The sequence below is a fragment of the Fukomys damarensis genome, unplaced genomic scaffold, assembly GCF_012274545.1.
Source record: "Fukomys damarensis isolate Sample0158 unplaced genomic scaffold, DMR_v1.0_HiC HiC_scaffold_22, whole genome shotgun sequence".
Lineage (NCBI taxonomy): Eukaryota > Metazoa > Chordata > Mammalia > Rodentia > Bathyergidae > Fukomys > Fukomys damarensis.
Genome location: NW_022900934.1, coordinates 14,686,674 through 14,696,670, shown reverse-complemented (window position 1 = coordinate 14,696,670; position 9,997 = coordinate 14,686,674). Strand labels below are relative to the sequence as shown.

At 50.5% G+C, this 9,997-nt stretch overlaps 1 protein-coding gene across 1 annotated transcript in view; it reads right to left on the bottom strand.

Moving 5' to 3' along the window:
• Window positions 1-3,083: 3,083 nt before the first annotated feature.
• The window catches only part of Matn4 (matrilin 4), a 12,151-nt gene continuing 5,237 nt past the window's right edge, over window positions 3,084-9,997 (bottom strand). Inside the window, exons 5-11 of the mRNA XM_010631488.2 lie at window positions 9,276-9,398; window positions 9,042-9,164; window positions 8,830-8,952; window positions 6,928-7,341; window positions 6,675-6,827; window positions 4,281-4,388; window positions 3,084-4,204 (exon numbers count right to left, since the gene is read on the bottom strand). Of these exons, the coding sequence (XP_010629790.1) occupies window positions 4,146-4,204; window positions 4,281-4,388; window positions 6,675-6,827; window positions 6,928-7,341; window positions 8,830-8,952; window positions 9,042-9,164; window positions 9,276-9,398 (1,103 nt within the window). The 3' untranslated portion in view covers window positions 3,084-4,145. The remainder of the gene's footprint in view (window positions 4,205-4,280; window positions 4,389-6,674; window positions 6,828-6,927; window positions 7,342-8,829; window positions 8,953-9,041; window positions 9,165-9,275; window positions 9,399-9,997) is intronic.

The window sequence follows — 9,997 nt, the reverse complement described above, 5'->3', positions numbered from 1 at the left end:
TAAAAAGCAGTTTTAATTCTGACCTACTACCCATTTTAAAGATGAGAATGGGAAGGTTCTGGGAAACATAAAACCCATGGGAAAGGGGTGAGGTGCTTCTCAAACAAAAATGACAAGAGGAGGAAATTCCAGCACAAAACCTGGCACACAGGAGGTGCTCAGTGGGAATTCTTTACAAAAGATGCTTGCTTTCTTTGAGCAGAGGATCTGCTAAGCCTGAACCAGGCTAAGAGGAGGGCATGGAGAGAGGCCAGCATGAGTGAGGTCCTTTTCCAAGAGAGATGGTGTCATACACACACACACACACACACACACACACACACGATCCTGGGGCAGGATCAGCCACAGGCAGGTCAGAACGAGGGGTCAGGAAGCCTGGAGGATGCATGCCTGCTTTGGAGTTTACCCCTGACTCTAGAGTCCTCTGTCCTCTGATACTCCTAGCCTCCAATCCAAACCTCTGCCTGGCGATCAACCTGAAACTGGGAGGAGGCATGGCTGAGCTGCAGCTCTCATAAAGGCCCCATTCTCCCCGGCCAGTCACAGATGTGGCCCATGTGAGGCAGTGAGATCACTGGCTGGGAACCAGGAAGCCTGGGTCCTGTCCAGCACTGAGAGTAATTTGACATGTCATCTTGAACAAGTTACTCTCCCTCGGTAGCCTGAGTTTCCCCTTCTGTACAATAGCAACAGCCACATTGCCTTGTCTTCCTCCCAGGATGACTGCATGGCTCTGATTACTTGTGGATAACATAGAATGGCGTTGTGAATTGCCCCAAGCACCAGCCACTGAGATTATCAATGCCATTATCATCATGTTGTTCCTCAATTCATCCAAAACCTTTCCCCATCCTCTTTCTCCTCCTGCCCTTGTGGAATGCAGCTGAATCCAGGATCAAAGGGCTTCCAAGTCGTGCTAGTTTTTCCTGAAATCCTTTCTCTCCTTCTAGACCTTCAGCCTGTAGGTAGCTGATATTGGGTCAAGAGAAGGTCTTCACTTTTACCCCAAACATTCTGTCCATTTCTGACCCTTCTATCCAGGGAACAACCCTGGATGGACATCAAGGAGTTCGCTGCATGGTTTTGGGTGCCTCCCATCCCCTCTCTGACCTCACTTGCCTCCACTGTCCAATAGAAGTGATTATTCTAACCACACAGTATAGCCTTGATAATCGCAGGGAGAAGAGCTGAGCACAGTATCTGAAACAGGATGAGTTTAGCCCACGTATATGGACCCGGCTGCCTGAAATCCCTTTATAAACAGTTTTCCTTTTGGATCCACCTTTGCTCTCTTCCTCCCTGACTTCTTTTAAAGTACAAGTACCCCTAAGAGAGACTCACAAAAGTTTCTGGTCGCACAAAATGTTGGAAGCCAAGCTGATGTTACCTCCCACTCTGAAAAGAGAACGAAGACCAGTGTTTCAAGGACAGGTTTGGTTTTGAGGAAACCCTTCTGTCTTCTCACCTCCTATGCCCACCTCCATCCTGGAGTCACCCTGACTCCAACTCTGGTCTGGTGAACTCTTTATTCTGAAATCTTTGGTGTAAATGGAGCACATAGTTTTATTTCTCAGACCAGGGCAGGATGCTTGCTAGAGCTCTGGGATCCAGCTCCAAATCAGAACTCTGGGTGCCATCCAGTGGCCACTAGTGAGATTGCAGGAGAAAAGAGGGGAGAAAAAATCCTAGAGAAGGCAGCGCTGGCCAGGGGCAGGGAGGGAAGGAGCCTGGCTTGTACCTTCCCACAGTGCCCGCATTGGGTGCAGTGCTCTGTTCCTGTCTGCTGTCCCATCCCATGCTTTTGCCTGGTCCAGCTGGTATTTTCTCACTATGTGAGCAACCAATTCTGTCCTCTAGACCTCAATTTCCCCAACTGTAAAATGAAAGGGTCGGCGAGATTAGGTTTCCCACCACGTGCTATCCACAGCACATCAGCGTATCTGACCTTCACGTCCAGGTAAGACCTTGAACACCCCAGTCACGTGCTCAAGTCACTCCTGACCATGCACACTGATTCTTCACTCACTTATAGAATCCTTCACGGCTGCCTATTAACGTTCCAGCTCAAAGACCATCTCCTCCTGGATTTCTCTCTCCTTACCTGCCTAGTGCTTCCTTCTCTTCTCTGAAGCCCCTTCTTTCTGCTGTAGGTACAGTCGGGTGGACACTGTCCCCTCCAGCCCTAAGCTCCCCTCCTCAAGGACTTTTCTCAGTCAGGTGTCTCCTTCACCCAGCCTAGCAAAGTGCCAGGCGCAGAAGGCGACCACAGTCAGTGAGCCTGGCTTCAGCCCTGTGAGCTAAGCAGAATAAGCCCCTCTCCAAGATGTCTGCATCCTAGTCCCTAAGAGCCTGTCACTTTACAAGCCAAAAGGGACTTGTAGGTATCATAACATGAAAGTTTGAAATGGGGAACTTATCTGTGATTATCCAGATCACCACAATATATTCACAGAGTCCTTCTAAGACAGAGACGGAAGGGGTTGAAGGGTGGAGGGGCCATAAACCAAGGCATTCAGCCTCCAGAAGCAGGAAAAGACAAGGAAACAGGTGCCTCCAGAAGGAATGCGACCCTGCCAACCCATCTTGGACTTCTGGCCTCCAGAACTATAAGGTAAGAGTTCCGCTGTATTTACACTCCCTGGTGTATGGCTATGTGTGATATGTGATAGCAGCCACAGGAAATTAGTATATCCTGGGTCGGCTTCTTACTAGTTGTGTGACTTTGGGAAAGCTAATTGCTCTGTGTCTCCATTTTCACGTGTTAAATCAATGTTAAATGTTAAATCTATGTTAATGTTAAATCAATAAAATTTTTCCCCCAGTACCAGGGATTGAACCCAGAGCCTTCACCCTGAGCTACATTTCCAGCCCTTTTACTTTAATTTTTTTTTTTTACTTTGAGACATGGTCTTGCTAAATCACCCAGGCTGAACTCAAACTTGCAATCCTCCTACCTCAGCCTCCCAGAGTGCTGGAATGACAGAGGTGCACCACCGCGCCTGGCTTAAAGGCATTAAATCTCATAAAGTCATGGTGAGGATAAAATGAAAATACTGTACTCGCAAGTCACTTAATACAGTGCCCCAAACTAAATATGTTAGCTGTTACTGGAAAATAATTAATGGCCAGCAATTAATAAGAATGATTGAGGGCCTGATATGTACCACACACTTCGTCACATACCTTAGAAGAACTTCCTCCGGCTCATTACCCTTGAGGGTAACGAGTTGAATCTACACTTTATCAATGAGGGAACAAACCCACAGTAATTTTCCTAAAACCACGCCAGAACTGGAAGCATTTTAAACTTTGCAGTCTCTCACATGCACCTGAGGAATGGTAGCAGTTGGTGTTTTTTACTGAAAGAGAAATGTGTTTTGTTTGTTGCAGGGGAGTGTGGCAGAGGGACGGACGGCCACAGGCTGGGCCAGGGGTCCTACTTAATACCTCCTTCTCTTCCCACCTGTCGCAGGAGGGAGATAAAATCAGGACAAAACTGATTTATTTGTCCCTGCTTCATCCACTTAGGGGTTCAGTCGCTGCCTCCCACTTTTGCACCAACTCTCCCACAGCTTTTGAGCCAGATTCCGGGGCACTGCCTCAGTGAGATGTTCGCTGCGTTGGGGGGTGCGGGAGGTGGAACATCGCTCAGACCCCCAGGCTTCCCCTTGGAACACCGCCCCCCAGCACACACACACATCCTGCATAAGAAGCCATCTGTTCTCGGCTGAATAAACAAGAAGGGGGAAGCAGCGCGGGTCCCCAGCTCCCCAGCCCGACCCCCGCACAATGAGCCTTTCTCACAGGAGACGCCACCCGGGCGCCAATGGAGCGCGCCCAGTCTGGCCTCCCTTCCCCCTGGCAGGGCAGCAAGGCCCACAAAACGACCCCACGGAAACCAGTTCTGTTTTTTTAAGAAAAAGAAAACAAAGAAATCCAACAAAGAACAGCGCAGCACGTGGCGAGGGCGTGAGGGTCCAGCAGCCCCCCCGCCCGGACACGGCCGCGTTCCCGAAGTCCGGCTCCCGGTCCAGGCGAGGCCAGCTCAGCGCAGCGCTGGGAGCCCGCCAGCGCCTTCCCCCGACAGTCCAGGCGTGGACTCTGCCCGCGCGGGGTCCCCACCGGGCCCGGGCCACCCGCGGCCCTCACTTCTGGCTGGCCAGCTGGTTCTCCAGATCCTCCAGGCGAGCGGTCAGCTGGGCCAGTAAGTGGTTAAGGAAGCCGCTGGGGTTGGGGTCCCTTCGCCTTCCCTCAGCCAGCGCCTGCGCCCCAAAGGATATGGGTCTGCGTCAGGCTCTCCAGCGCCCCCAGCGTGCGGTCCTGGAACTCGACGAGGCCTTCGCACTCGCAAAGGCTCCGAAGTTCTGTCCCGGCGCCGATCCCCTCCTCTGCAGGAAGGGAACAGACAGAGAAACTGAAGGAGGCCGAGGTGGCCCTTACACTGGTCCTCTGAGTCAGCTCCACTGGGCCTGGAGTCGAATGTATGGGCTTTGGATTCAGACAGGCTTGGACAGCTGGGAGGTACCAGAAAACCCATTCAACTTCTCCAAGCCTGTTTCTTCCTCTACACACTGAGGATAATGAGACCGACCCACTGGGGGGTTGTTTGGATTCAATGACTTTTCAGAGAGTGTCTCAAACCTTAATGCTCATCGGCATCATCGGGGGGAGCTTGTTAAAATATAGATTCTGGGACCGGGGATTTAGCTCAGTGGCACCGCTCCTGCCTCGCAAGCACAAGATCCTGAGTTTGACCCTCAGAATAAAAAATAAAATAAATAAAATTTAAAAGATTCTGATCCAGAATGGGGAAGGAGCTGAGAATGTGTTTCCAATAAACTCCCAAGTGATGCTGCTGCTGACTTCTGCCTCATGCACCACACTGAGCAGCAAGAGTCCAGAGCACGGAGCACTCTCCAAGTGAAACTTAGGGCAACAATGGAAATTTTCTACATCTGCCCTGTCCGATGCAATTACTACAAGCCACATGTGGTTATGTGGCTATGTAACACTTGAAACAGGACAGGTTCAATGGTAGGACTCAATTTTTACTTTATTTTAACTTAAGCGGCCACATGTACTGTAGCCACTGTCTGCCTTAATGGAAAGCATGGATCTAGGACACTGCCCGCCATGAGTAAACACTTCCTAGTACACTTCCAGAAACCAGGGATCCACAGTGTGGTCCTTGGAAAAGCAGCATCAGCAGCACCTAGAAATTTATCACAAGTGCAATATCATCCAACCCACCTCAGATCTACTGCACCAGAAAATCTGGGGTTAGAACGCAGCAGTTTGTTTTACAAAACCCTCCAGGTGGCTTTAACACTCATTAATATTTGAGAAACACGATCAAGCCTTTCTCCCTACACATTTCAACATCTGGGGGGAAGGGAGCTTTGCAACTACATTTTGCACCTGTTTTTCATAACCGTAAATAAACTAAGGGTGAATCTTGCCATAGATAGTGTTTTAAAGTCACTGAAATTCTGTAATTGTATCAATATTACAGGCAATGAATAAGCACAATGCCCAGCACTTTGCCTTCGCAGAGCTGCTATTATGATTTAAAGGTTACCTCTTAATCTGTCTTGTGTGTACCCTAAAGCTATGTATGTCATGCTGCTGAGGGTATCAATATCGGTCCCATCAAGGCTTCTAATTTCACAGATGTGGAAAACAAGGGTCAGAGAAGCAGTCTGCCCAGGGTCACATAGCCAACTGCTAAGGAACTTCAGCCACAGACCCCAGACATCCCCTCCAATTCTGCAGTTGGAGGCAATCTGGGGCAGGCAGTACCCTGTCCTGCTACAAAAGAGGGAAGTTAAGGCAGGGTGGAGGTTAAGGGACTTCTCCAAAGTCACGCCATAGGAGATGTACGAGAACAAGGAAGGCCCTGAGAGAGCAGCTAGTCCAATGTCTTCTCGATGCCCTGGCTAATTATTAGAATTAGCATTGGGAGGACAGAAATGTGTGTACACATACCTACATACAGCCAGGCTCAGCCCCGCTCCACCAAACCTATCTCTTATCAGGTGGGGCCTGATAATCTGAAAGAAGAGTCACACCTTATGCCGGGGGTAGAGTCTAAAGATCCTACAGGAACAATTTCCCCCCAGAAATTTTTCACATCACCTATAAGGTACAGTACCCCGGATTCAACCAGCCCCTTTTCCTCCACAGGTAGAGTTGATCCCGTTTCTCTCAGCTAAGGACTCCGTGAAGCAGGTGGGTTGCCTTTGTGGGCCACACTTCTTTGTACACATCTTTGCAGACTTAAAACACACCCTGCCACTCTGCCAAGTGCACAAAGTTAAATTTCAACAAATTCGGAGGCCATATGCTGTGGCTCCATTAGCACCACTGATCTGGGGACAGGTAGGCTAATCTAGTGCTTACCTTTATATGCATAACAATCACCCGAGGGTCTTGGTAAAGTGCAAATGCTGATTCACTAGGTCTGGGAAGCTCTGGAAACGCTGCATTCTAACACGCTACTGGGTGCTAACTCGCCACTGGGCCACACACCACACTTTAACTAACAATGCTATGTCTAGTTGAGTCCATCGCTAGCTGTAACTCTATAAGGAGGGTGTGGCGAGGGGTGAGTAGGAAGGGGCGCTACCAGAGGTTAGGCAATGAGGGCAGAGGAGTCCCGAGAGAGATGTGTTCACCCGGACAGATGCTGCCTTTGAGGTTCTCCAGCAGGTGTGTCATGGTGCTGAAGTCCGGGGAGTAGGACACGTGCAGCTCAGCCGGCTCCGAGGCGATCTCGCGCAGCTCCTCCTCCACCGCCTTGCCCACACCCACCGCGTACATGACGATACCTACGGGACTGGAGAACTCAGAAGGGGCCCAAAGCCTCGGGAAAGCTGCCTTCCCGCACGCACTCCAATCCCGGCCCAGCAAGTCCCGTGCCGAGCCCACCTTCCTCCTTGGCGCGCGCTGCCCACACGGAGATGTCATCCTGGGAACGGCCGTCGGTGAAGACGAGGCCCACTCGCGGCACATGGAGGGCGCGGGGCCGCGCGCCCTGCGCCTCGGAGAAGCTGTGCTCCACCATGTGGCGCAGCGCCAACCCGGTCATGGTTCCGCGCTCCATGTACTCCACCGCCAGGACCGCCCGCTTCACCTCCGCGGCAGAGCCGTAGCGGCCCAGGGGGAACTCTGTGCGCACGCGGCTGGAGAACTGTACCAGCCCGATGCGCGTGCCCTCGGGGGACACATCCAGGAAGTCCACGATCTGATTTACAAAGCGCTTCACCAGCTCGAAGTTCTGCGGGCGCACACTCTTCGAGCCGTCCACGAGCAGAACGAGGTCCACGTGGCCTTCGCGGCACCCTGCCCAGCAAGAAGGCTCGGGTGGAGGCCAGATCCTTGACTACCATCTACCCACCCAGCCATCCATTCGCAAACACTCCTGTAGAATCGAGGCCGTGTACTGAGTCCGTGCTGTGCCCAGCAGTGTGCTAAACCGACATCATTAGCAGCTTTCAGCATGTATTAGTGCTTAGCACAGACCACTCTGCTACAAGCATCTCTTCTTAAGTAACCTAGATAGCCAACAGCAACAGCAGCCACTATAGTTATCATTTAGCGATCAGCTACTATGTATCAGACACAATTCTCGGCACTGTACCCGTAGTAATAATAAGAATAACAATAACAACAAAAAACCATTTTCTGATAGTTTACAGGGCTCCAGGCACTGGGAAAGGTACTGTATATGTATTCTCAACACACCCAGTAACCTTGAGTATTGCCCCCATTTTCTATAAATTGAGGTCCTGAAGGGTAAAGTAATTCATCTCTATACAACGCCATCAGCAATGAGGCCCTCACCACAAACCAAGAAGTTGCCAGTGCCATAATGTTGGGCCTTCAGAACCATGACCTAAATAAATCTCTTTTCTTTATAAATACCCAACCTCGAGTATTTTGTTACAGCAACATGAAACTGCCGAAGACAGCCAATCAGCCTATGGTACTTTGTCATAGGAGTCTGAGTAGACTAAAGCAGTCTTGAGGAGTTTGTGAAGGCTGAGAGGGAGGGAGAGAGAGAGAGAGAGAGAGAGAGACTGACTCTCCAGAAAGTGAGAGCAGCATGTGCAAAGGCCTGGGGCAGAACAGGGGAACTTGGTCCTGGCAAGTTTGCAACACATTCAAGAAGGGGCTACTATGACAAAAATGTTTAAGTGTGGAAAGAGTCAGGCTGGTAAGTTGGCTGAAGCTAAAGTGTTGATGAGCTATGACAGAAGTTTCAAAATTCTGACCACAACCCACAGTAAAAAAAAAAAAAAAAAAAAAAAAAAAAATGATGATAATGATAATAATACATCATGATTCACATCATACATATATGCTCACATATAACTAAATGAGCTTGGTGAAACAATACTCTTTCTACAGACAGGAGACTGTTACAGACAGGAGACTGTTTTCTCTTCCATTCCTTTTTTTTTTTTTTTTTTTTTAATGCGGGTTGTTACCCAGTAATTTGAGTTCATTATCCACTCATGTGGTTGTGACCACCATTTGAAAAACTCATGGGTAAGGCATTCGATCTCTATTCTGGAGTCACTGGTGTGCCACAGAAGGATTTTGAGGAAAGGAACAATGTGGTCAAATATGAATGTTTAAATTAACCCTGGGAAGAGGATTAGCGGGAGAGAAGGTTGAGGGGAGAGCAGCAGAGGCAGGGCACAGCACATCCTCCAGCAGGCTGCCCTGATGCATGTATTCATACCACATCCTTAAGCCACAACAAGGATGCTCAGAACCTGGGCAATGGGGCAGGAGCAGACAGAATGACCCCCACCCATAGCTCACAGTTGCAGCTCTTGCCATCTGCATGAAGTTGCCGCCCCTCGGGACACAGGCAGCGGTAGGAGAGGCCCTCGCTCACACACTGGAACTCACAGCCATGGTCCACACCATTGCACAGGTCCCTAACTTAAAGGAGAGAGAGCAGGATGAGTCAGGGTGGACCTCCCCAGCCTGGGTTCCTACCCTCCCCACGAAGGCAGAGGACTGCTCATTACCCTGACAGCTCTTCCCATCAGGCAGCAGGTCGTGACCCTCTCTGCAAAGGCACTGTGGCCCTGCAAGGGTGCTAACACATTCATGCTGGCAGCTGTGATTTCCGAAGCTGCAGTGGTCAATGACTGGTGGAAGAAGGGAAAAAAAGCAAGATGTTGCTTCTGATTGGAGCCATCAGAGGCCTCAGGGCAGGACGCTAGAGGTGAGGGCTGGGGAATGGGGGCTTGCAGACTCACCCCTGCAGCTCCTCTGGTCTTGCTGAAGTACAAATCCAGGCTGACAACGACAGAAATAGGAGCCGGGGGAATTGATGCAGTGGTGCTCACAGCCGTGGGCCCCTTCAGCACACAGGTCAATGGCTGAGAAGAGACGAGGTCAGCCCTTGCCCAGGGTGCACTTCTCAGCCCTGGCAGCATAGGCACCTGAGGAGCTTTTTAAGGATACCTATGCTGGGTCCCCAATGCAAAGATCCTGATCAATTAGCCTGAGGTGGTACCCGAGCACCTGGGATTTCTATCTTTCTAAGCCTCCCCCCTGCAGGGTCAGGTAACCCTCCCAACTCAAACCCTAGACACACTGAGCCAGGCGTAAAGGCGAGAATCCACAGTTGCAGGAGGCAGGGAAGGATGAGGCACAGCCACTTTACCGATCGGAGCCCGTTCCTTTCCCCACCTGCAAAATGGGAACTTAATGGAAGAGGGAAACTACTATTTACAGCTTCCTTCTGAGAAAGGAAGACTTCCGCCTGGGTTTGGATGTGTGAAGATGGCCTAGAGCTGAGCTGGAAAACAGGGACTGCAGAGATGAGAATTGACTTGTGGGGGGAAAAAAGACAAAGCAAGAATTTGGGATTCCTGGAAAAGAGACGAGAGCGTGGAGAGAAGAAAGTGAGAGCGAGAGCGAGAGAGAGAGAGAGAGAGAGAGAGAGAGAGAGAGAGAGGGAGGGAGAGAGAGGGAG